General features: G+C 37.2%; 1 protein-coding gene across 4 annotated transcripts in view; it reads left to right on the top strand.

Annotated features, from left to right (window-relative positions):
* CDK13 (cyclin dependent kinase 13) overlaps positions 1-27,376 on the top strand; it is a 119,897-nt gene that overhangs the window by 2,799 nt on the left and 89,722 nt on the right. For all 4 annotated transcript variants that reach the window (XM_036069647.2, XM_036069645.2, XM_036069646.2 and 1 more), the window contains exon 2: positions 24,640-25,302. In XM_036069647.2, the coding sequence (XP_035925540.1) occupies positions 24,640-25,302 (663 nt within the window). The remainder of the gene's footprint in view (positions 1-24,639; positions 25,303-27,376) is intronic.

The raw sequence follows: 27,376 nt of genomic DNA, 5'->3' as shown, positions 1-27,376 counted from the left end.
AATTTTTAGTTGCTGGATACTTCAGCAAGGTCCTGTCCTTAATAGTGCTATGTATTTTATGTATATATTTCGTGGAGTAGTGGTATGTGGTATTAGTATTATTCGTATGTAGCAAATACTTACACAGCACATCATATGCCAGTTACTGTTCTAGGGACTGGAATAGATCAGTGAAGGAAGATGAGGTCCTTGCCCTCATGAAGCTTGCATTCTAGAGGACCATTCGTTGCTGAATCTTTTCATGGTTTTTGCACTGACCAAACTGGTATTTCTAAAGGATTGGATTTGGACGAAGCTTTAGAGTATCTTGGCCAACATTCCAGACAGCTGTCCATTTGGTGTGTGCCTGAATACATCTAGACATGGAAAGACATTACTTTGAGACAGCCTGTTCCATTAGATTTGGGACTTGAGTTCTAGACCTGCTTTGTCCAGTATCTTAGCAAGACCCTCCCTTGGAAACTCAGTTTCCTTAAACTATAACAGAGAAATGTGTTTTTTTTGTATTATTTCAAGGATTACGTGGAAATTCATGTTTTGTAAAGTATGGAAAGAAATACTGTAGATTATTATGGAAATGTAATGTGGTTGAATTATTACTGAATAGTTTGAATTATTGGAACTCTTCACACTGAAACAGAAATTTACCTCCATATTAACTTTCTACCCATTGCTTCAAGTTTAACCAGAGCAAACTTGTATGCTGCTACCTCTTTCAAATGTAAGACACTTGCCGTGTCTTCTGAGTCTTCTCTGGGCCAAAAACTTCATTTGTCATGAGGTATGGTTTTCAGATTTTTCACATTACATCTGGTTTGTCAACTGTCCTTAAAATATGGGGCCCAGAATTTACACCTAACATCGTTGATTGGAAAAATTTAAGATTTTTAAATACAGAAAATGTGTTATTACTGTTTAGGAACAATTAATTGAACTCATTTGTCCAGTTTAACGCAAAAAGTTTTACTTACTTTTAGAGTTTAGTAATGTCTTAAGTGGCCCATGTTATTTAATGAATAGACTGCTAGATTGTGAGCTCTGTGAAGGCAGCTATACTGTCTTAACCAACCGTTGTATTATTAGTGTTCAGCATAGTATTTGGCACAAGTCGTCGCTTAATAATTGTTGAATAGGTAAATGAAGGGATGATGGAGTTTACTGAGCGTATGAAATATTGTGGGCCTAGATTGCATAAGTATTTAATAGAGACCATGTGTAAGAAAGAGCAGTATGATCTTTTACCAGCCCACATGGACCTTCTGTATTAATGAATTGTCAGTGTAGGTATTTTAAGGAGTTGCATGCACATTGAAAATAGTATTCAAACCACAGTATGAAGATTTTTTCTTGGTGTTAGTTCCTAGAGTAAATCCTCTCCTATTGACTTTTAATTCACTGTCTGCTCTAGGCCTTCGTCTTCTGTTCATGCTTTTCTTTTCATCAGTCCCTCCTTAGCTTTACATTTCTTCTATATGACCAGTTTACCTTATTTTCTTTACTCTTTGACTATTGGGGTGTGGGAAGTCACATAATATTGCTGACTGACCCTATAATGTGAGAGTGTAGTAGAGGTGTTTTTAAAGGGAGGGAATGGTATTGACGTTTGGGTTTTACTATGTGCCAGGTATTGATAAATACTTAACAACATACGTTCACCCCCTACATTTCTGTTCATAGATTGGGAAACTGAAGCTCTATAAAAAGTTAAGTGATTTGTTCCAAGGTCAGCTTGGATTCAAACCCTGTGCTGATTGAAGTAACGTGCACTTGATATTGGGTATTGATACTGTCAGGGCATTCAAGGGAGCTGACCGCCTTGTGTAGTGATCTGTTTTGCTAAAATTCATCTCCTCTTAGGGTATTTATGCATCAGTCCCTCCCCTGCCCGCCCCCCCCCCGCCGCCGTTCTTTGCAGCTTTTTCAGGATTGTAGAAAACAAATTCTTTTAGAGATTCTTTTGGCTCATTAACTTGTAGCTTTTATGATATGAGTCTAAAAACATTCCTTGAAGACTTTATACTTAGTTATTGACAGTTTGGTTTTTTTTTGCAGTGGGATATCTTGATCTGAAGTCACTCAGGTCAGTTACAATCAGGACAATAAATTGTTACATATACCTTTAATTGGTTCTGTGTCTGAACTTGTGGAGATTCTATTCCTCTGAGAGGCAGCAGAAACCTTAGTTACGGAATAGTATAGAGACCCTGGGAATCTAAAGATGGGTGACCAGTAGGTGTAAATAAGTGAAGTTACTAGTATTTACTTTTGTTTGATATGGGGTACCTCTGCCATGGTTTATTTAGTGTAATTGTCCTAAAAACTGTGTTCAGGAATATATAGAATGAAGACATTTCAGAATAATAAAAAAGCTCATGTTAACTCATAAAATGCTACTGATTTGATTTGTACTTAATAGAAATAAATCATGAGTATCCTTAGATGAATGTCATGCTTAAAATGCTTTTTAAAAATGTCAGATATATAGGATACTAGAATAAATGCAGAAACACTTAGAAAGGAATGGAAATTTAGGTGAAGTCTTAGGTCTCCAAACCTGTGATCACCTATTTCATTCTCAAGATGGCCTTGTGTTTTGCTACTTCTCTGACCAAACTTTACCAGCATTTACATCTACATAGTTTTTATCATGTATTTGTTCTAATACTAATATTTATCCCATTTCCATTTTCAGCTCCTCAGTTCAGGCCTTTGTTTTTAATCAGACTTCCTGTTACCATGCTTTTCTTCTCAGTTCATTCTTTTTCAGGAGAATTTTTTTAAAGTCTTGGTCAGATTGTGTCACTTCCATTATATAGAATTAAGTCCAGACTTTTCAGTGCATTGTCAGGTAATGCCTTTTATGATCTGGCCCCATTCTATCAAAATTCTATTTTCAGAAAAACTTTTATTTCTCTATATTTGTACTCTTGCTGTTCTTTTACCTCGAAATGCCCTTCCTACCCACCCTTCTCTGCTTTGGGCTTTGCATTCAAAACCCAGCTCCAATTCAACCACCTTGAGATCTTGCGCCATTCATGGAGAAAAAGTTCATTCTTATATTCCTATGGCACTTTGCTTTATCTTTGTAATAGAGCTTTAAAAAAATTCTATTTAATATTCTGATTATTTGGCTGGCTACATTTATATTTTCTCTACTAGACTGTAAGCTCCTGGAGGACAAATTTTAACATGTATTTATTAGTGGTTGAATTAATTTAAATAGCATTTTTCTCCACAGATTAATGCAACCAACTATGCAGATTGCAGTTGCATCTCTAAACTTACCTGCTATTTTGGTTTACACGTACTCTAGGATGGGTGAAGTGATTATTTTGTAAGGAGAGAATTTAAGAACCTCCTCTTTCCAGCTGCTGCTTTACTTCACTGAATTGAGGATGCTGGGAGTCACTTTTAGTGTGAATATAGAATAAATTCAGACCTAGTGTTTATATTTGCACTCTGCTGTACTAATCAAGATGAGTGATCTGTTTTTCTTGGTGAAAATTTTCTGAACAAACTGTACACCAAGCTTTATTTCCTAACTCTGAAAAATTGTAGCTATTTCTGAAAAATCAGTGGAAAATTAATATTGCTTAATATTCACATTTTAGATCATTTTAATCTCTTCTGTACTTTTTCTATGAATACCACTTAAATTTTATTGTTGTTATTTTTGCTTTTTCTTGAATTTGTTTTATAGGTAGATATTTATAAGCTTTAAGGTGGATGTTAGAAAGAAAAGTATCAGGCTAGATTCAGAAGTATTACTTGTTGGGGCGCCTGGGTGGCTCAGTTGGTTAAGCGACTGCCTTCGGCTCAGGTCATGATCCTGGAGTCCCTGGATCGAGTCCCGCATCGGGCTCCCTGCTCGGCGGGGAGTCTGCTTCTCCCTCTGACCCTCCTCCCTCTCATGCTCTCTGTCTCTCATTCTCTCTCTCTCAAATAAATAAATAAAATCTTTAAAAAAAAAAAAAAAAAAAAAAAAAAAAAAAAAAAAAAAAAAGAAGTATTACTTGTTTGCGGTGATTTTTATTCCTTGAATTTCCACACATCTCAGTTGTGAGAGAATCTAGTTTTCTTAGTATATTTGGAAAACAAAATGAATGTAGATTAGAAGATTAAAAACTGGAATTTATTTATTTATTTTTATTTAAATTCCAGTTAGTTAACATACAGTGTAATATTGTTTCAGGTGTACAATACAGTGAATCAGTGCTTCCCTACAACAGCGGGTGCTCATCACAACAAGTGTGCTCTAATCCTCATCACCTATTTAGCCCATCCCCCGACCCCCCTCCCTCTGGTAACCATGTTTGTTCACTGTAGTTAAGAGTCTTGTTTCTTGGCTTGCCCCCCCTTTCTCTTTTTTTCCCTTTGCTTTTTTAAAATTGGAATTTATAAAATGAAGATGAAGAAGGTAGTGAGAGGAACTGAAAACTGAAAGTAGTTAATGGGCTGCTTCCCTCCCCACTTTTCTGTTTCTGCATTTTCAGTTGCATAGGGGCACTTTCACTGAGATATTTTATTGACTCACCAAACTTATTTAACATTAAATTAATTATTTCACCTTTCTTGGAGTCATTCCTTTTTCTGATATTGCTCTTCATTATTTTTCACCTGTTTACAAAGATACTACAGGCTCAAGGTGGAAGTTTTCAGTTAGTACAGAAGAGTGTGAGAGATTAAAAGGCCTCCTGAATCCAACCACCTGAGATGATCATCTTTGACGTTTTGAAAAACATTCTTCTAGATTCTTCTCTGCATGTATGCATTAGGGACCAAAGATTTTATGTAAATCTTGGGAATTATGGGAACATATTACAGTGCTACTTTGTATGCCATGCTCTGTAGTATGTTCTTGTTGGCTTCTGGTATTTTTTTGGTATGGATGTACTGTAACTTGTTTGGCCAAGTCCATTTTGCTAGACTCGTAGTTTTTTATTTTTAAAATTTTTGAGATGTGTATGTATCTACTGCAAATAGTTGGTGTGCGCATTTGTCCCATTATCTCCTATATATTGGATTTCTTGGAGGTAAAATTGTTGGGTCAAAAATGGTATACACATTTGTAATTTTGATACAGTGTCATATTGCCCTTCAGAAGGCTTTTACCAATTTTTGTTTCCCAACAGTGTGCCAGTGCTCATCTCCTCAGTCCCACCATCACTTAGAGTTGTCAAATTTGCCATTTTTTTCATTTGCATTTCTTTAATAAGACTGAATTTATTTTAATCTCTTTATTGAATGTTTTAATTTTTTGATTCATTTCTGTTATTAATTTATAAGAGCTTTCAGCGTGTTAGAGGTATTAACTGCTTTTGTGACATAACAGATTTCATGAGTTTGTCTTTTGTTTTTTAACATTGTTTACATAATGTTTTGGTTTTTTTGTTTTGTTTTTAAAGATTTCTTATTTATTTACTTGAGAGGGAGGGAGACGGCACACAGGGAGAGGGAGAAGCAGACTCCCCACTGAGCAGGGAGACCGATGGTGGTCTCCAATCCAGGACCCTCAGATCATGACCTGAGCGGAAGGCAGACACTTAACTGACTGAGCCACCCAGGCGCCCCAAAATGTTTTAAGAACTGTTAACTTATGCCTATGTTCATGTGTTTTAAGTGACAGTAGTTGCTCCCAGGCACCCAGTGCCAAAACTTTAGTAATACCTCATCTCTTCTCCTTCCACAGTTCTTGTGAATTGCTTGTTCTGTTGGTCCTTTTGCAGTGGTCTTTATCTGTTCTTACTTAGTTTGAAACTGCTTTATGTTTTTACTGTTGGGTGTGATTGCTTTGGGTTTTTCCTCTTCAGGCCTCTCCTGTTTTCTGCATTCAAATTAATCTTAAAATGCCACTTTGATTCTATCAATTTTCTATAAAACATACTTAGAGAATCAAATTCTTGAGCTGGGCACTTAAGATTCCTTACCTGAGATGGACCCAAACTACGCTTATTTCTCAGTGTGTGTGTGTGTGTGTGTGTGTGTGTGTGTGTGTGTGTGTGTATGTGTATGCTGATCACAGTACAAACTGGACTCCTTACTATTTTAAAGACATGGAATTGCAGGTCCCCTGCACTTTAGTTTATGCCCTTCTCTCAACTGGCTAATCCTGCTTGGCCATTCTTCCAGCCATAGTTGAGGTGTCATCTTCATCAATCTCATCCAGAAGTGATTTCTCATATTCAGGCTTGCATTAATTTGAGTTGTCGCCCCCCCCTTCCTCCCCAGTATATTGGACATGTTTCATTCATTCATTAAAACAGTTTTATTAAGGTATAACTTACCAATTTTAAATATACATTTATTTATTTTTTTAATTTTATTATGTTATGTTAGTCACCATACAATACATCATTGGTTTTTGATGTGGTGATCCACGATCCATTGTTTTCGTATAACACCCAATGCTCCATGCAGTACGTGCCCTCCTTAATACCCATCACCGGGCTAACCAATCCCCCCTCCCTTAAATATACATTTAAATGGCTTTTGACAAATATACTTGTGTAACCACCACCACAGTCATGATAACATTACCCTAAAACGTTTCCTGTGGCCCCTTTGTAGTTTGTCCCCTACTCTACCTGTGGTCCTTGACAACTGCTACTCTACTTTCTGTCACATTTGTTTTACCTTTCTTAAACTTCTTATCAATAGAATTATATGGTATGTAAGCTTTGGTGTGTGCTTTTCACTTAGATTCATCGATGTTATTGCATGTTTGAGTGGTTTCTTCCTTTTTGCTGAGTAGTATTCCATTTCCTTATACATTCCATGGATAAACAGTAATTTGCTTGTCATTACCCAGTTGATGAGTATTTGAGTTGTTTCCAGTTTTGGGCTATTATAAACGAAGCTGCTGTGACCATTTGAATATATTTCTTTTGTTTTTATTTCTCATGAGTAAATTAGGAGTGGGATTGCTGTGTTGTATAGTAAGTGAATTTTTGACTTTATAAGCAGCCTGTTTTCCAAAACGGTACCATTTTGCATTCTAGTCAACAGTATATGACCATTCCAGTAGCTTCACATCCTCACTAAGACTTCAGTTTTTGTCAGTCTTTGTTCTTAGCTGTTCTGGTGAATGTGTAGTGGTACATCATTATGGTTTTATTTGCAAATGCCTAATGACTAATAATGTTAAGCATCTTTCCATATGTTTGTTTGCTCTTCATACCTTTTGTGAAGTGTCTTAAAATGTTCATATTCTTTATGAATTGGGTTATTTGTTTTATTGAATTTTAAGAGTTCTGTACATATTCTAGATACAAGTTCTTTGTCAGATACAAATATTTTGCAAATGATTCTTCTCATTGTGTGGCTTGGCTTTCCTTAACAGTAACTTTGAAGAGCAGAATTTGATGAAGTCCAATATAGCAATTCTTTTTCTTTTATGATTTCGTGTATTTTGTGCCACCCCAAAAGTCATGGTCAGAAAGATTTCCTTTTTGGTTTTATAATATACATCTTTAATTTATCACAGTCTACCTTCATGTATAATATAATATGACAAAAGTATGCCTACATTTTTCTTCTTCTCTTATGTACCATTCTTGTCATATGTCTTGTTTCTATATCTATATAACTTATGTATGTTATTTATAGACATGAAATTAAAAAATGAGAAAAATCATTTATATCTGATATGCTTTAATTTATACCTTTTCAAACACTTCTCATTCCTTTATGTAGATCTGAGTTTTGATGTAGTATTTTCCTCTAGTGAGAGAAGTGGCTTTCCACATTTCTTATAATGCAGATCTGCTGTTTCATTTGTCTGGAAAAAATCTCCCATTTTGAAAGATATTTTTGCTGGGTATGGAATTCTACATGGACTTTTTTTCCCCCTCTTTAGTACTTTGACTTATTCCGCTTCTGGCTTGTGTAGTTTGATGAAAATTTACATAATATTTTGTTTTTGCTTCAGCCACTGGATTGTAAGTCCCATGGGGTTCTTTTTTAATCTTAGTGTCTCTTAAGCACTTACCACAGCATGTGATAGGAAATAGATAGCTAACAAATGATGTTAAATTGATTTGTATAAGAAAATATCCAGCACCTTAGACTTTGAAAAAAAAAAATCCTTCTGATATTAATAGGGTCTAATTTTGCTTATGAATAAATTTGTAATGACTAGAGCTGGACCAGTCAAAAGAATGTGCCTTTGTGCAGATCAAGTATTAAACCTTCCCTCTACTCTTCTTACCATCTTTCTTTTTTTCTCTCTTCAAAAACACATATCAGGCTATGGTTCAGTGAAACACGAAGACAAACACAGTTCATGTGCTCAGTGGACTAGAACTTGTTTGCCTGAGAAAGTCCGCAAAAAGTCAGTCATGACTCTTTTATTTTCTTAACTTCTGGTGTTTCATGAGGAACATAAAGGAAATAAACACAAACATTTCGGTTTTATGTTATTTAATTTTTCTAGTTTTTAAAATAACATATTTTTTGAGATATAATTCACCTACCATGCAGTTTACTCTAATTTTAACTGGTACAGTCAGTGGCCTTTAGTATATTCAGTTGTGCAGCCATCACCACTAATTTTAGAACATTTTAATCACCTCAAAAAGAAACTCAGGGCCTGTTAGTAGTCAGTCCCCATTCTCACCTCTGCACGTCTCTGGCAACCACCAATCTACTTTCTATCTCTATGGATTTGCCTATGTTGGACATTTCATATAAATGGGATCATATGATTCATGGCTTTTTATGACTGACTAAATTCATTTAAGCATACTGTTTTTAAGGTTCATCTATGTTGTAGCATGTAGCATCAGTAATTTCTTCTTAGGTCAAACTAGTATTCCATTGTGTGAATATTCCACATTTTATTTTCAGTTGATGGACATTTCAGTTGTTTTCAGTTTTTGACTATTATGAATTATGTTTCCATGAACACTTGTGTTTAGTTTTGCATGAGATTTTTTTTTTTCATGAGATACGTTTTTATTTCTCTTGGGTATATATCTAGGAGTGCAATTTCTGGGTCATGTGCTAATTCTATGTTTGACATTTTAAGGAATTGCCAACCTGTTTTCCTCAGTGGCTGCATCACTTTTATATTCCAACCAGCAATATATGAGGGTTTCAATTTCTCCATATCCTTGGCAGTTGTTGTCTTTTTATTATATTTGTTCTCATATCTTCCCTACTTTTGATTTGCATTTCCCTAGTGACTAATGATATTGGGCATCTTTTCATATGTTTATTGGACATTTATATATCTTTTTTTGGAAAATGTTTATTCAGGTCCTTCACTTATTTTAAAAAATTGGTGTTTCTTGTTGTTGAATCTCTAGAGTTTTTCATATATTTTGGTTACTAATATGCTTGTGTCATTTCTTCTAGAAAGAAGAACTCTTGTATTCAGGAGAGTCAGTTTTAATTTAGTGCAAAAAAAAAAGAAAAAAAAGGACTCTTCCCTAGGTAACTTGTTTGTAACCACTTAGGTCATTCTAACAGTGTAAACTTTGGACAAGTCACTTAGCTTTTGAGTCATTGTCTGTGGACCCATAAGAAGGAGAAAAAGAAGGAAAGAATTTCTAGGGTGAAGTGTTAACAGAACAACCAAAAGACTCCTATCTGCTTGGCAGATCTTCTGTCTTGGGTTGACTGGGTAGATAGCCACTATAAAGGAAGAAGCAAAGACTAGAAATTATACAGATGTGGATTTAGGTTACCATTCTGGTGCTTTTGTAGCAGAGCACTGTTAAGCAGTTCACTTATCCTTTTTGAGCTCTGGTGTTTCTACTTGTAAAATGGGAGGAATGATGCCAACCTAGTTAAAAAAATCTGGGAACAACGTAAGTACAGTGAATAGGGGAGCAATTAAATTATGGTACAGATACATGATTTGCAAAAATTTTTTCCCATTGTATCACTTTGTTGACATCCATTAGTGCACAGAAATTTTTAGTTTTGATGAAGTCCAGTTTATTTTTTCTTTTGTTGCTTATGCTTTGATGTCATATCTAAGAAGACTTTGCCTAATCGAACATCACAAAGATTTATTCCTATATTTTCTTCTAAGAGTTTTATAGTTTTATTTTTTACATTTCGGTCTTTGATCTATTTTGAGTTAATTTTTGTGTATGGTGAGAGAAAGTGGTCCAACTTCATCCTTTTGTATGGAAAGCCATTTGTGCCAACATCATTTGTTAAAGAAATTATTCTTTCTCCATTGAATTTTATTGGCATCCTTTTTGAAAAGGCACTGACGATAAATGTGAGGGCTTATTTCTGGACTGTCAGTTCTAGTCCATTGATTTACATGTCCACCCTCTGCCAGTACCATACAGTCTTGATTATTCTAATTTTGAAATCAGGAAGTGCAAGTCTTTCAACTTTGTTCTTTTACATTGCTTTGATCTTTTTCCCTTTTTTATGGAGGGGGAGAGGGGTCCTTTGCATTTCCACATGAATTTTAGGATCAGCTTGCCAAATTGTGCAAAAAAGCAGCTTGGATTTACATTGCGATTGCACTAAATCTGGAGATCAACTTGGGAGTATTGCTATCTTAATGTTAAGTCATCAAATATGTGAATATGAAATGTCTTTCCATTTATTTATTGTTCCCTCAATATTTTCATTGGTAATTTGAAGTTTTCAGGGTACAGTCCTTGAACTTTTTTTTTTTGTTAGATTTATTCCTAAGTATACATTTTAAGGCTGTTGTAATGGGAATTGTTTTTTTAATTTCATTTAATTATCCATTGCTAGTGTATGGAACTGCAATAGATTTTTCTACATTGATCATGTGTCCTGCCATCTTGTTTACTTGCTTATTAGTTCTAATAGTTTTTAGTTGATTTCTTAGGATTTTCTATGTACAAGATTATGTCATCTGCAAATAGATAGTTTTACCCCCCCCCCCCCGCCCCCAGTCTGGATTCCTTTTATTTATTTTTTCTTGCCTAATTACAGTGGCTAGAATCTCAAGTACGATGTTAATTAGAGGTGGCAAAATTGGACTTCCTTGTTTTGATCCTGATCCTATAGGGAAAGCATTTTAGTCTTTTCCACAAAATGATGTTGGCTGTGAATTTTTTATAAATGCCTACTTTTATTTTTGGTTTAAAATTGTTTCCATCAGGGTCTAATTTTTGGTATCAAAAAAAAAAAAATTCTAGATGCTTTGGTTGAGCCTAATACATGGACTGGTGTAATTATTCATTACTGTCCCTAGGTCTAGGGAAAGAGGGAAATCTATTTTGTAGTATGTGTAATGATTAGCTGTATTGATTTCCTCAATATGCATGAGGAAACATTTAAAAAATATTTTATTATGAAAAATATATGCATTAATGTTTATAGTATTTTTTAAGTTAGTGTTACTTAAGTACTCATGATTTTCTAAATTTAATTTTTTAAGGTTAAGCAATTGGGGGATGCCTGGGTGGCTCAGTTGTTAAGCGTCTGCCTTCGGCTCAGGTCATGATCCTAGGGTCCTGGGATTGAGCCCCACATCCGGCTTCCTGCTCAGCAGGAAGCCTGCTTCTCCCTCTCCCACTCTCCCTGATTGTGTTCCCTCTCTCGCTGTTTCTCTGTCAAATAATTAAATCTTAAAAAAAGAAAAAAAAGGTTAAGCAATTGGTGTGTACTGGAGTAAGAATGAATTTGTACAACCTTTTTTATTTTTATTTAAAAAAGTGACAAGGTTTCTTTGTACCATACATTTTGGTTTGTTGTAATTTCTGGTGTTCATTTTTAAACTTTTCTGTTGGTGTTTGTTTATTTTTTTAATGAGTTTTGAGTATTATATTGTTGTTGTTTTTTTCTTTTTTTTAAATAATCTCTATGCCCAATGTGGGGCTTGAACTCATGACCCCAAGATCAAGAGTTGCATGCTTTACTGACTGAGCCAGCCAGGACCCCCTGTTGTTGTTGTTGTTGTTGTTGTTGTTTTAATTAATTTATTTTTACTAGCAAAAGTGGATTTATTTGGGAATAACAGAATAGCAATCAAGGACATACAAACTACACCAGAACCATAGGCAAGTTCTGTTAGTGTTTATTTTTAAACTTTTCTGTATTTTTCAGTTCTCTACAATGAAATTGTGTTACCTTTTTTTAAACCTGTACTCTGTATTTAAAAGTTATATAGTAGATGCTTGAAAACAGTACAGAAGCATACACAGCAAGATGTGAAAGCTACCCTTTATGTTCTTTTCATTCCTATTTTCAAATATATTACCATGTCAGTAGTTGGTGTATATCCTTTTTCTGTGTATATGCTTATATACAAACATACATACACATAAACATTAAGAATGTTACTATGCCGTATTTTTTTTTTTACATGCTTATTTTGTTTAGCAATAGGATTTGAAGATCTTTCCAAATGGCTACATAGAATTCCAATAATGAAGTGTTTCAGGCTTTAACTATCAGTTGTTGGGCACTATTTTTTCATATTTTCTATATTACAGCCAATCCTTTAAAGAATATCTGTGTAATAACTTTTTGACACTTACGGAAGTGTTTTTGCCGGGTATGTTCTTATAGGTGAAATTGCAGATCGAAAGCATTTGATAGATATTGCCCAATTGCTTTTTAAAAGTCTGCAATTTTATATTCCCTCTGATAATTTATGTAAGTGACCATTTCTGTACATTCTTATGAATAATTGATATTTTCAAAATTCCAGTTTTTGCCATTCTGATGGCAAATTTATTACCATCCTTTTATTTTGCCTTTTCTGGTTAGTGGAGAAGGGAGCATTTAAATTTCTTTGCTGGCCATTTGTATTTCTTCTGTGACTATATATTCTTCTAATCAGGAGGACCCTCTAGTTATTAAAAATAAGAAATGAAGATAGTTTTACAATAGAAAAAGTAGTTTCACTCATTAAATCCCTGTGGGATAATGGATGTAAAATGTTTGGTTGTTAATAAAAATAATAAATTTATCTCAATGTTTATATGAAGAAACTAATGAGATAAGGGTTATTCTGTCTCCTAAATCTTTTTAGTTTAAGGAGAATTTTATCAGTAGACCTATGCCTATTAGTTAATTAGTTGGATAGCAATTATACAAAGCATTCTGCTAGTATTTGCGGGCAGCATTTAGAAAAGTAGTTGATACACATGTTCTTTGTTCTTTAATTCATCAATTCAATACATATCTTTTGATTTCTTATTCCACACCAGACATAGTTCTAGGCACTGGGGATATAGTGATGAACAAGACAGTGGTGGGAAGAGAGGGGTATATGATGTGCTCATTTATCTTTCTGATGAGGGAGAGCCTCACTATAGGGTTGATAAATAAATAGACCCCTGAATGACAAGAAAGACCAGCTATGTGATGATCTAAGCATCCCAGGAAGGGAAAACAGTATTGCTAAGACATCAAGTCAGGAAAGAAGCATAACTTCTTGAAGAACAGAAAAGAGGCTAGTGTGGCTGGAGCCTAGTGAGTGAAGGAGGGTGTAGTAAAGATGAGAGGCAGTTTGGGTCTTGGGGATCACAATAAAGGTTTCTATTTTTATTCTAAATGCAGTGAGAAGCCATTGGAGAGTTTTAGGCAAAAGTATAGCATAATCCAATTTATGTCTTTAAAAGACAGAGACATAAAATACAAAGCAGTATGTCACAAGTGTTATGTGATTTTAGCAAATGGGGAGGTAATAGAGGAGATGGGACTTTAACTTGATCCTTAAAGACAGATAAAAATTAAATAAACGGAGGGGAAGGATGTAGTTTGATGTGGTAGCAAAAAAAATAGTGCCTGGCTTTGAATTAGAAGACTTGATCTTCATATTGACTCTCTCTCTTTATAGCTCTTGAACTCTAAATAAATTTCTTAACTCTCTTCTTAGTTCCCTCATCTCTTTTCTGTATACCTTGGTTGCTATGAAGAACAAGTCAAATGAAAAATATCGATAAAACTGTTTTGTAAACTGTGAGGTTTACTGTATGTTTGTTTACTCAGTAAAAGATTACCATCTGTGTGGTATTATGCTAAGGGCTGTGGAGTGATAAAAAAATGAATTAGACCTAGTTTCTGCTCCTCAAAGAGGATATAGTCTAATAGACAACATGGTAAATATTTAAAATACAAAGTTATGAATGGTTAAGATCTTAAGAAAGATGTAGATAAAGCCCAGTGGGGGTTCACAGAAAGGGAGAGCCTTCTCGGAGTTGAATGAACTTGGAGCTTTAGGAATAAGTAAGAACTCTTGAGCTACATTCTTGAAAGATGGATAGGACTTCAATAGAAGATGGTGGGAAGAGAATATTCTCAATAAGTGAGTCTGTGGGAGTAAAGGCATGATATTATTAGGCAGAATCAGAACTTGATAAGGAAAGGTCGGTTAGAACCAGGAAGGTCATGCAGCACCTTAATATTAGGCTAAGGAAAGTGAATTCTATTCAGTAGAAATACTGTCAACAGTGTACTTAATTCTACAAATATTTATTGAGCATCACCTACCTTTGCCAGGTTTGTGCTAGTCAGGACTATGGAGGTACAGTGATCTTAGTCTTTGGGGAAGACAGATTATCTAAATATTATTCTAATGAGATATGAACAAAGTATAGTAGGATTATAGGACGAGGAACATCTCCAGCTCTCTGGCATAATGAGGGAAGGCTTGATAGAGGTGTGGTAGACATTGTGCTATGATATGAAGTATCCCTCTACTTAGCCAGATATAAGAGGTGAAAAGAGGAATGTGAGAGCAGCTTCCTGTGCCTGACACTTTGTATGTTTTGGGCTGGCTGGACAAGGTCTTTGTATGCAGAGCAAGGCTGTCAAGAGCTTTGGTAGAGGGGTAACTGAAAGATTCAGGTGATGGTAGGGAGAGTAAATTGGGAAGGATAGAGATTTGAGGTGGGAAACCCGGAGAGGAGACTGTTGCACTGAGCCAAATGAGAGATGATGTAGGACCTAATGAGAAATAATAGCTTTGGGGACAGAGAGCCTGGAAAACTGTCGAGATGTTTAAGATGTAAAATTGGCTGGACTTGGAGATCAGTTGGATGTGGAAGAAGAAAGGAAAGGGAGAATGATTTCGGATCTTTGCTATTCCAGAATTTCGGAATCTGCCATTGCCTGAGAATAGGGTATCTTTAAGAAGAAAAGGGGTGGATTTGGAGAGGAAGCTTAATCGTTTTATCTGTCTTGTGTTGAAGTTACATGTAGGATAATTGGGAGCGGGGAGGATGACTTGGTGGGGTAACCAACGTTTAGGTGATAATTTAAACCGTTCATAGCATAATTAGACTCTTGTGGGACTCTTAGTGAAGAAGAGGAATCTTAAGAGAGCACTGAGAGGAGCCCCTGGGTGGCTCAGTCGTTAAGCGTCTGCCTTTGGCTCAGGTCATGATCCCATGGTCCTGGAATCGAGTCCCGCATCGGGCTCCCTCCTCTGTGGGGAAGCCTGCTTCTCCCTGTCCTACTCCCCCTGCTTGTGTTCCCTCTCTCGCTGTGTCTCTCTCTGTTGAATAAATAAATAAAATCTTAAAAAAAAAAGAGAGAGAGAGAGCACAGAAGTAAGAAAATAATCAGGAAAGAGAAAGTAGTAAAAGCAGTTAGGAAGTGTTTTTAAGGGTGTGGTCAGCATTGTCATCACAGGTATTGATATTTCCCCCCACCCCAAAGATAGGTCATTGGTCACCTTAGTAATTTCAGTGAGGATACAAGCCAAATTACCGTGGTTTGAGGGCTACGTGGGGGTGTGTGTGTATGAGAATTTGGCTGTAATTGGAAGGAGAGAAAAAGATAAAATTTCAGAGTACCATTATTTGCTTGTTTTTTCTTGTCTTTTTTTTTTTTAAGATTTTATTTATTTGACAGAGAGAGACAGCGAGAGAGGGAACACAAGTAGGGGGAGTGGGAGAGGGAGAAGCAGACTTCCCGCTGAGCATGGAGCCCGATGTGGGGCTCGATCCCAGGACCCTGGGATCATGACCTGAGCCGAAGGCAGCCGCTTAACCAGTTGAGCCACCCAGACGTCCCTTCTTGTCTGTTTTAAAAGATCTTAGGGACTTGAATTATTTAATCCTTGAGGGGAAATAGTAAATGGATAGCAAAGGGTTGAAGTCGCAAGTAATTGAGTAGTCCTAGAGGAGCCTAGCATAGTGCATCTCAAACTTTAGTGGTGATCTTGTTAAAATGCAGATTCTGAATCGGAAGGTCTGGGTTGGGGCCTGAGGTACAGCATTTCTGCCGAAGTCCCAGATGAGGCCGGTGCTGCTGATTTGTGGCCCAGACTCTTTGAAATATGATCTAGAGATATGGCATGGATAGCATTATACAAGAGTTAGCCTTGGGTAGGAAGAGGAACACCTCAGGTAAAATGTGAGGTAGATGGAGATACAGATTAAGCTTGCAGGCAAGAGACATGTCTGATAATTTTTGTGTTTTGTGTTGTTTTTCTGCAAAATAGAAGTCAACTGTGATGTTAAGAAAAGACCTTTGGAAATTGTTAACTTGGTAGAAGGGTTTGGAATAGCTTGTGAAGGTTTGGAATAGCTACTAAAAAGAGAAGGAAAGTGAGTGAATTTGGGACATGTAATATTTGTTGAACAGTGAAGATTAATTCGGGTATAGTGTCTGTAGAAATAATTGGAGCAGGGAGAGACTAGATATGAAGATTTTTAAGATGATAAAGTAGCCATGAGGGGAGATAATGAGGTCTGAAACACAACAGGGGCCTTGAGAAATAGGAGGGTGGGCTAGGCTAAATAATGGCCCACCCAAAGATGTCCCGGTGAACCTGTGAATATGTTACCTTACATGACAAAAGGGACTTTGTAGGTCTGATTAAAAGAGGGATCTTGAGATGGAGAGATTATCCTGGATTGTACAGGTGGGTGCCATGTAATCACAAGGATCTTTATAAAAGGAAGCAAGAGGGTCAGCAGAGTCAGAAAAGACCGTGTGAGGATAGAAGCAGAGGAAGAGGAAATGTGATCAGGGAAGCAGAGGTCCAGATTGTTGGAAGACTGAGAGCCAAGCATGGACCTTTAGAAGCTGAGAAAGGCAAGGAAACAGACTTTCCCAAGAGACTGCAGAAGGAACAAAGCCCTGGTGATGTGTTGATTTTAGCCCAATGAGACTGATTTTGGAATTTAAACCTTCAAGAACTGTAAGATAAGAAATTTGTGTGGTTAAGCCATTATAAATCTGTGGTAATTTGTTACAGCAGCAATAGGAAACATGCTTAGAAGCGTGGATGTAAGGGAATGTAAGGTTAGAACTGATAAAGTGAGACAGTTGATGGGATGTGGTATGGGCAGCAGGAATCTGGGAAGATTTCTAGCCTGGGTAAATAGGTGGAGGGGAGTGGTGAAATTAAAATTACAGAATTGCAAGGAGTAGATGTTAGAGGAAGGTGTTCATTTTGCATTAAGTATGGCTTAGGGTGAAGGAAGATCTGAAGCAGGGAGATGAATTTAAGAGGCTGCCATAGTACTGTTAATAGTTAATTGAAAAATAAGGTAATTGAGCTGTTCTAATACCAATATATGGCAAATTATATAGGAATATTTAGAATTTTGACTGAGAAGGTAACAAAAGGGATAATTGAGAAAGGCTTTTGAAAAAGTGCTACTACTTTATTTACTGTTTTTCAGTTTAGAAAGCATTTTTTTCCTAGTTTTATTAAGATATAATTGACAAAATTCTAATATATTTGAAGTGTCAACTTGATGATTTGATACATGTGTATATTGTGAAAGGGTTCCCATAAGCAAGTTAAGTAATACATCCATCATCTCGTAAATTTCCTTTTTTTGGGGGGGGAGGTTAGAGTTCTTTTTTTTTTTAATTTCAGTTATACAGTATTATGAACTGTAGTCACCATGTTACACTTAGATCCTCACACCTTATTAATCTTATAAATGAAAATTTGTATCCTTTTACCAGCTTCCCCCTTTTTCCCCTTCCCTTTTAGCTCCTGGAAATCACCCTTCTATCCTCTCTCTGAGTTTGACTTAAAAGATTCTACACATAAGTGATACCATGCAATATTTGTCTTTCTCTGGCTTATTTCACATGGCATAAGGCTCTTCAGGTTCATTTGTATAGTCACAAATGGCAGAATTTCCTTCCTTTTTAAAGCCTGCATCATATTCCATTACACACACATACACACTCACCACATTTTGTGTATCCATTTATCTGTTGATGGACACTTAGGTTGTTTTTGTTCCTTGGCTATTGTGAATAGTGCCGCAGTGAATGTGAGAGTACAGGTATTCTCTTTGAGATAGTACTTTTCATTTCCTTTGGCTTATATACCCAGAAGTGGGTTATCTGGATCATTTGGTAGTTATATATATATATTTTTAAAGATTTTATTTATTTGACAGAGAGAGACACAGCAAGAGAGGGAACACGAGCAGGGGGAGTGGGAGAGGGAGAGAAGCAGGCTTCCTGCCAAGCAGGGAGCCCAATGCGGGGCTCGATCACAGGACCCTGGGATCATGACCTGAGCCGAAGGCATATGCTTAACGACTGAGCCACCCAGGCGCCCCATAGTTATATTTTTAACTTCTAGAGTAATCTCCATATTATTTTCCATAGTGCTCTGTCACTTTCCATTCTCACCAGCAGTGCACAGGGGTTCTTTTTTCTCTACATCCTCACCAGCATTTGTTACTGCTTATCTTTTTGATGATAGACATTCTAGCAGGTGTGTGGTGATATCTTTGTAGTTTTGGGATTTCATTTCCCTGATGATTAGTGATGTTGGGCACCTTTTCAGATACCTGTTAGCTGTTTGGATGTCTTCTTTGAAAAAATGTCTGTTCAGGTCCTTTGCCCACTTTTTAATTGGGTGTTTTGTTTTTTCGCTATTTGAGTTGTAGGAGTTCCTTGCATATTTTGGATATTAACTACTTACTAGATTTGTGGTTTGCAATTATTTCTTCCCGTTCTATAGGTTGCCTTTTCATTTTGTTGATGGTTTCCTTTGCAGAGCATAGTTTTTTAGTTTGATGTAGTGCCACTTGTTTATTTTTGCTTTGTTTTGTTTTTGGTGTCAAATCTGAAAACCATTGCCAAAACCCATGTTAAGGAGCTTATCCTCTGTGTTTTCTTCTAGGAGTTTTATGGTTTCAGGTCTTAGGTTTAAGTCTTTGATCCATTTTGAGTTGATTTTTGTGTATAGTATAAGATAGGGGTCCAATTTATTTTCTTTCTTTCTTTTTTTTTTTTAATGTGACTATCCAGTTTTCCCAACACCGTTTATGAAGAGATTATCTTTTCCCCATTGTATATTCTTGGCTCTTTTATTGAAAATTAATTGGCCATATACATATATATGGATTTATTTCTGGGTTCTATACTGTGTTTCATTGATTTGTCTTTTTTTTTTTTCCCAATGCCAATACCATACTATATTGATTACTATAGCTTTGTGATACAATTTGAAATCAGGAAGTGTGATGTCTCTAAATTTGTTGTTCTTTCCCAATTGCTTTGGCTATTCTGGGTCTTTTGTGGTTCCATATGAATTTTCGGGTTGTTCTTTCTGTTTCTGTGAAAAATGCCATTGAAATTTTAATAGGGATGGCATTGACTCTATAGATGGTTTTGCATAGTATGGACATCTTAACAGTACTAATTCTTGTATTTCATTAGCCCAGAATATCTTTCCATTTATTTGTGCCTTCTTCAGTTTCTTTCATCAGGTTCTTTCACTTCCTTGATTAAATTTATTCCTAAGTATTTTATTCTTTTTGATGCTGTTATAAATAAGATTATTTTCTTTCTCTTTTCAATAGTTTATTGTTAGTGTATAGAAACACAATTGACCCTTGAAGAACACAGGTTTGAACAACATGGGTCCACTTACACACAGATTTTTTTTTCGATAGATAGACATATAGTACTGTAAATGTATTTTCTTTATGATTTTTTAAATAACATTTTCTTTTTTGTAGCTTTTTTAAAGAATACAATATATAATACATATAATATACAAAATATATGTTAACTGACTGTTTATGTTACCTTTAAGGGATCAGGTCAACAGAAGGCTATTGGTAGTTAAGTTTTTGGGGAGTCAGAAGTTAAAGGCGGATTTTCAGCTGTACAGGTCTCGGGCTTTCCTAACTCCTACATTGTTCCAGGATCAGCTGTTGATTTTGTATCCTGGAACTTTATTGAATTTGTTTATTCTAACATCCTTTTAGTGGTATCTTTGGAAGGGTTTTCTACAAACAGAAAATTTTACCTCTTTCTGATTTTGATGCTTTTTTTCTTCTTTTTTTAAGATTTATTTATTTATTTGAGAGAGAGAGTGCGCACACACACACATACCTGGGGGGGGGGGGTCCGGGGGAGTTGGGCAGAGGGAGAGGGAAGGAAATCCTCAAGCAGACTCCCCATGGATTGGGGAGTTGTTGCAGGGCTCAATCCCAAGACCCCGAGATCATGACCTGAGCCAAAATCAAGAGTCGGACACTTAACCGACTTGAGCCACCCAGGAGCCCCAATTTCTCTTGTTTTTAAAAAAAATTTTTTTTTGCCTAATTGCTCAGGTTAGTATTATGTTGAATGAAAGTGTTAAGAGTGGGTATTGTCTTGTTCCTGATCTTAGAGGAAAAGCTTTAAGCTTTTCATCACTGAGTATAAGCCTTTATTTTGAGGTATGTTCCTTCTATACTCAGTTTGTTTAGTTTTTATCATGAAAGGATATTGAATTTTGTCAAATGCTTTTTCTGCATCTACTGAGATGATCATGTGATTTTTATCCTTCATTTTGTTGATGTGGTATATCACATGTATTGATTAGCATATGTTGGATGATCCTTGCATGGGAAGCGTTTTTATATCCTTTTGGGGAAGGTAATCAAAAAGTTTTTGAAATGGGTATAACTGCTATTAGCATATGAAATAAGCAGGTTAGTGGCGCCTGGATGGCTCAGTCCATTGGGTGTCTGACTTTTGATGTCAGCCCAAGGGCTCACAGTGGGCGTGGAGCCTGTTTAAGATTTTCTCTTTCCATCTCCCTTTGCCCCTGCCCCTTCCCCCGCTCACATGTGTGCTCATTCCCTTTCTCTCTCTCTCAAATAAAATAAAATTAAAATACTTTTTTTTTTTTTAAAGATTTTATTTATTTGATAGACACAGCGAGAGAGGGAACACAAGCAGGGGGAGTTGGAGAGGGAGAAGCAGGCTTCCTGCGAAGCGGGGAGCCTGATGCAGGGTTCGATCCCAGGACCCTGAGATCATGACCTGAGCTGAAGGCAGACGCCCAACGACTGAGGCACCCAGGCACCCCAAAATACTCTTTATCATATATTAAATTCCCGTATTAAAAAGAAAAGAAATGAGCAGGGTAGAAAAACTAGGCTAAAAAATGTTGAAAATAGTGGCTACTGTATCAGACACAACATGTATAGAACACTGTCATTCCGGAAAGTTCTTTCTGATAGCACTGTTCAGTATTGTTTTATATAAAAGATTAGATCTTATTATAGTAAAATTTTTACGAATCAGCGTTTGCTAATTATGCACCATTTCAGAAGACCTAGACTCTTGGAGAGATTGCGTGATACAGTTGAGTGAATAGTACACCATGCTCTCTTTCTAAGGAACACTAACCTAATTAACAATGAGCACTAACCAGTTGAGTTTCAGGATACTGAGTTTTTAGTGTGGTTCTGCTTTGTGTTATATGAATTTGGAAACCTTAGAAACACAGAAAGTTCTCTTAACTTCTTAAAGAGATACTATCATTTCATAAAAACATTGGGACGCCTGGGTGGCTCAGTTGGTTGAACGTCTGCCTTCGGCTCGGATCATGATGCCAGGACCCTGGGATCGAGTCGCGCGATGGGATCCCTCCTCGGCAGGGAGCCTGCTTCTCCCTCTGCCTGCAGCTCCCCCTTCTTGTGCACGTACGTGCGCTCTCTCTCTCACAAATAAATAAAATCTTAAAAAAAAAAAGCTTAAAAAAATTAAAAACAGATAAACAGCTAATATGTATTCACTGCAGATTCTACAGTATAGAAATATTAGAAAAAAACATTTTTAGAAAGAAGAAAAATCTTATCTTTAAAAGAAGGACTTGTGGGGCACCTGGATGGCTCAGTTGGTTAGGCAATCAGCTCTTGGTCTTGGCTCAGGTCATGATCTTGGGGTTGTGAGATTGAGCCCCAAGTTGAGATCTGCTCAGTGCAGAGTCTGCTTGTCCCTCTCCCTCTCTCTCCCCACTCTCACTCATGCCCGCCCTCTGTGTCAAATAAATAAATAAAATCTTTGAAAAAAAAAAAAAGAGGACTTGCTGTCTACCAAATCCATTTCAGTTCTTTTACTGAAACTTCATGATATAATTCATTATATAGTCTTAGAGATGCACTTCTTTCTTATCCTTATAACTTTGTATGGCTGAAGAATTAGTCATTAGTAAAAATAACCTAAACTTGAATTTTGTGATTATATTTAATTTTAGGTTCCCAGACCATGTTATGAACTATCATTGACATTTATTAATAAATATTTACTATTAGTAAATATGCATGAGAGAATGCATGTTTACTAGGACATGAAGTTAAAAAGTTAAGGAACTTTTGAAGAGAAACAGAGGAATTGGAGAAGAGTGGAGGGTATGTCTTTTAAGTTTTTGCTGATAATGCTTTTCCAGATTCTCTAATTTAATAGGCCAGAGGAGTTAATAGTGTTGGGATTTTACCTGATATATTTGTCTCTCTTTTCTTAGGTGAAACTTACTGGTCATAAATCTCTCAGTTAAATATAATTTATGTGTCTGTATGTATTCGGTGACCAGAATCTTGCTAGTGTGGGAAAGTTAATTTAACAAAAGTTCTGTGCTATTACCTCTGATGACAAATGATAGTCTCTTTGCTTTCCTCCTGCTCTGTACCTTTCTGCTGCTCTAGAAGCATGGTCAGACTTGTTTTGAGGTCTAAGAGTCTGAAGGGAGAAGAAATAAAAAATGTGGCTGAGGGGCGCCTGGGTGGCTCAGTCGTTAAGTGTCTGCCTTTGGCTCAGGTCATGATCTCAGGGCCTTGGGTTCAAGCCCCACGTTGGGCTCCTGGCTCTGTGGGGAGCCTGCTTCTCCCTCTCCCTCTGCCTCTCCCCCTGTTCATGTGCGCGCGCTCTCTCTCTCTCTCTGTCTCAAATGAATAAATAAAAAAATCTTAAAAAAAAAAAAATAAAGGGTACCAACAGTTTAAAAAAAAATGTGGCTGAGTATTTCATTTTATGACATTTTTGTCATAAAATGACAACTAAACTTGTCTAAACTAAACTAAAGTTGTCTAAGATATTTACCACTTTATATTTAACAAAACATTTCCTCGCAGCCGCCTGGCTGCAGGTGACCCCAGGCTTGGACCAAGGGGATGCGGGCCATACCCCTCACTGTGCCTTTTTTTTTTTTTTAAGATTTTATTTATTTATTGGACAGAGAGAGAGACAGTGAGAGAGGGAACACAAGCAGGGGGAGTGGGAGAGGGAGAAGCAGGCTTCCCACTGATCAGGGAGCCCGATGTGGGGCTCGATCCCAGGACCCTGGGACCATGACCTGAGCCGAAGGCAGACGCTTAAGGACTGAGCCACCCAGGCGCCCCTGTAGTATCTTTTTAAGTAGGCTCCATACCCAATGTGGGGCTCAAACTCAACGACCCTGAGATCATGACCTGAGCCGAAGGCAGCCGCTTAACCCACTGAGCCACCCAGGCGCCCCAGAAGATGTGTCTGTTAAGATTAGCCTCCTTTGGCACAGAGTTGGGCAGAAGATTGGAGGAAGAGGGTAGTGGCAGTAAGGTAATTACCAGTACAACTACCGATAAGTATGGGATTGATTTTCCGTGACATAATATTTTAGATTAAATTTCTAATCTGTAAACTGTAGGTACTTCACTGGGGTTGATGTGAGCATTAAAATGAGACATGGCAAACATGTCAAAGTACTATCATAGTGCCTTTGTCTGGTATTTGTTTTTAGTTTTGATAAGGTGTGGATTTGAAAACTTCAGCTTCCTTTCACGTGGTGCTGTGCTTCATTTGTTTTATAGAAATTTTGGTTGCCACCATACTTTTAAATATATGATAGTTTTTGTGGTTTCCAGTAATTTTTGGGAAGTGAATTACACAGTCACCATTAAGTAGTTTCCAAAATTTAGAGGCTCTTTGTATTTACTGTCTCGTGACAGGCATTTATCTTTTTCACTCTTGCTTTGGACAGAGCACTACTGACTTCTGAACTTGTGGGGCAAGGATGCTCTTCAGGTGTAGAGATGGGCTCCCTGTTGAATGATTGGTCAGACTTGACCCTGCCACTGCTACCATTGGTGTGTCCTTGTTGCATACTTCTCTTTTCCAAGACAGCAGGGACACCTTGTCACACTTTTTCTCCTAACCTTATAGTATTTCTCCTCACAGAGATTTACTTTCATCCAGTCTCACCTTTGAGCATTCATAGGCTAGACCAAGATCAAGATAATCAGTCTCTTTTCAGGAAAATTATAGCTACCAGACAATAATCTGCTTGAAAGCATTTTCTGTTTTTAAAAAATCCCCCCACAAACTATATGATGATGTTGAAATTAAATAAATTTCTGTTTGATTTCACAGGCTTGAGTTCGCAGTTTTTATAAATTTCAAACTCAACTTTTCTGAATTACTGACTAAATGTTCATTATTTTCCACCAGACGTTCTGCCAAATCCCGAAGCAGAAGCCCATATTCATCTAGGCATTCAAGATCCCGTAGCAGGCACAGATTGTCTAGATCCAGAAGCCGTCATTCTAGCATTTCTCCTAGCACACTAACTCTGAAGAGCAGCCTGGCAGCCGAGTTGAACAAGAATAAGAAAGCCCGGGCTGCAGAGGCGGCGAGGGCTGCGGAGGCGGCGAAGGCTGCGGAGGCTGCGAAGGCTGCTGAGGCCGCTGCCAAAGCTGCTAAAGCTGCCAACACTTCTACGCCTACGAAGGGGAGCGCGGAGGCCGGGGCCGGCGCGTCACAAACCAACCATGTGAAGGATGTGAAGAAACTGAGAACGGAACATGCACCTTCTCCCTCAGGCGGTGGAACTTTAAAAAATGACAAGGCAAAAACGAAGCCACCTCTTCAGGTAACAAAGGTGGACAATAACTTGATTGTAGATAAAGCCACCAAGAAAGCAGTCGGAGTTGGAAAGGAGAGTAAATCTGCTGCTACAAAGGATGAACCAGTATCTCTTAAAGAGAAAACCAAACCACTTACACCGAGCTTGGGAGCCAAGGAGAAGGAGCAACAACATGTGGCTCTGGTGACCTCCACGTTACCGCCGTTACCTTTGCCTCCCATCCTGCCTGAGCATAAAGACACCGATGGGTAAGCGCCAGAAAGTGTTGTCACTAACAGTTGAAAGAAAGACAGACAAGTTTGAAGTGGGAAGTTACCTGACACCCCCCGCCCCCACCATAGAAGGGTTCCAAAAAAGTCATAAGTAATTTATCTTTATTATGTACACCTTAAAATGAAGCACATTGCTTGTAGGATGACAGAATTATAGTTTAAGAATTCCAGGAAAAACTTGCTGTTGCCTTGGGATATACAATGTATATTTCAGCTTGGGAATTAGAAATGCCTGTACTGTGTTTTCTTTAGCTTAGTATTCCTTAATGACACTCTCAGAAACAGGACTATTTATGAGAAGACTGTGCCCTGGGTGATACAAAGCAGGTATATTGGTTATTTCTAGGTTTCTTCAGCGGTCTTAGAAATTTTATCACTCTGGGTAGCTTTATGAGTTCATCATTTTTTAGACTTTTCTTGAATCTTTTTAATTTTTTGTAATTGGAGATTAATTATATGATACAGGAAACCCATAATGTGTTTGTTTTCCTTTAACATGTTTACAGATTTCTATTGTGAATCTTGGAGGTATGAGGTTTTTTTTATTTTGAAACATTTTATTTTTTAGAGGATGAAGATAAGTGAGTGTAAAGTAAATGCAGTCCTAAGAATATTTCTGAAATGTATGCTAGGATAGAAGCATCATGCTACTGTGTAATATCTGTCGGTTAGACCACTTAACCTTTTTCATTTTTATTTTTATGGAGAAATTAGAGCTGTTTTCCCCTCATTTTCTGTTAAAGAACAACTATATGAGCAGTTCTCCTAGCTGACATCTTTATAGAATTTGAAAACAAGTGGATAAAAATGCTGTGTGGGTAGGTCTTTCAAGTGCTCACTTTGGCTGGCATTATGAAAATTTTATAACTTAAAACAAAAAAATCATAATTCCTGTGTTTCATGCCCTCTGTGTGATGTCTTTTTTCTGTAATCAAAAATATTGCCAAGAGATCTCATCTAATATAATCAGGTATTCTCCAGTTATACCACTCTAATTATGGTATTTACAGGTTTGACTGTTCTCTAGGAACACTGAAGGTTCATAACAGAGTAGTGATTTATAATTTTGATGAGTCCGGGAATGGGCTCTCCATCACAGAGGCATGAATGCAGAACTGAGTCACTTCATTAGTGAGAGAATAGCCCAGTTGCCAAGAATCCAGTAATTCTGGGGGCACCTTGGTGGCTCAGTCAAACATCTGACTTCGGCTCAGGTCATGATCTCGAGGTCCTGGGATCGAGCCCCAGTCAGGCACCCTGCTCGGTGAGAGTCTGCTTATCCCTCCTCCCCTGCCCCGCCCCCACTCGTGCTCTCTCTCTCTCTCTCTCTCTCTTAAATAAACAAGTAAAATCTAAAAAAAAGAAAAGAAAAGGAATCCAGTAATTCTGGGCCAGTGAGCCTCGTTTTCTACTTTATTCTTCATACATGCTTTGGAGGTAAATTTTTGCTGGTGATATTTTCAGGAACTCAAGATAAATGCGAGTGAGTGCTTAAGGAGGGTATTCTTTGTGCATCTGTTTTTTTTTTTTTTTAAAGATTTTATTTATTTATTTGACAGAGAGAGACAGCGAGAGAGGGAACACAAGCAGGGGGAGTGAGAGAGAGAGAAGCAGGCTTTCCGCCAAGCAGGGAGCCCTATGCGGGGCTCGATTCCAGGACCCTGAGATCATAACCTGGACCGAAGGCATACGCTTAACGACTGAGCCACCCAGGCGCCCCTGGGTGTCTGTTTTTAATGAGATGGTGGTACATGTCATGCTTATCATTAAAACAATTTTTTGACCCACCTTCTTTTCTGTCTCTTCTGTTTTTCACTTCTGTTGTGTCTCTGCTCTTCCATCTTTGAATGTGTTTGTACGTTTCATGAATATAGAAGTTTTTAAGACCCCCTGGGTACTACTACTACTATGTGTGGCCAAAGATCGATTCAACACCAGTCACTCTTCTTTTTGATGCTCTAAATGTTCTTGGCCAGTGGGAACTCCTTTAAGCTGACTGATTTGTCCTTTTGACATGACCCACTTGTTTTTGAGTACTTCCTGGCCAAGT

This window comes from Halichoerus grypus, chromosome 12 (assembly GCF_964656455.1).
Source record: "Halichoerus grypus chromosome 12, mHalGry1.hap1.1, whole genome shotgun sequence".
NCBI lineage: Eukaryota > Metazoa > Chordata > Mammalia > Carnivora > Phocidae > Halichoerus > Halichoerus grypus.
The sequence above is the reverse complement of the archived record's forward strand: the minus strand, read 5'-3'. Positions and strand labels throughout refer to the sequence as shown.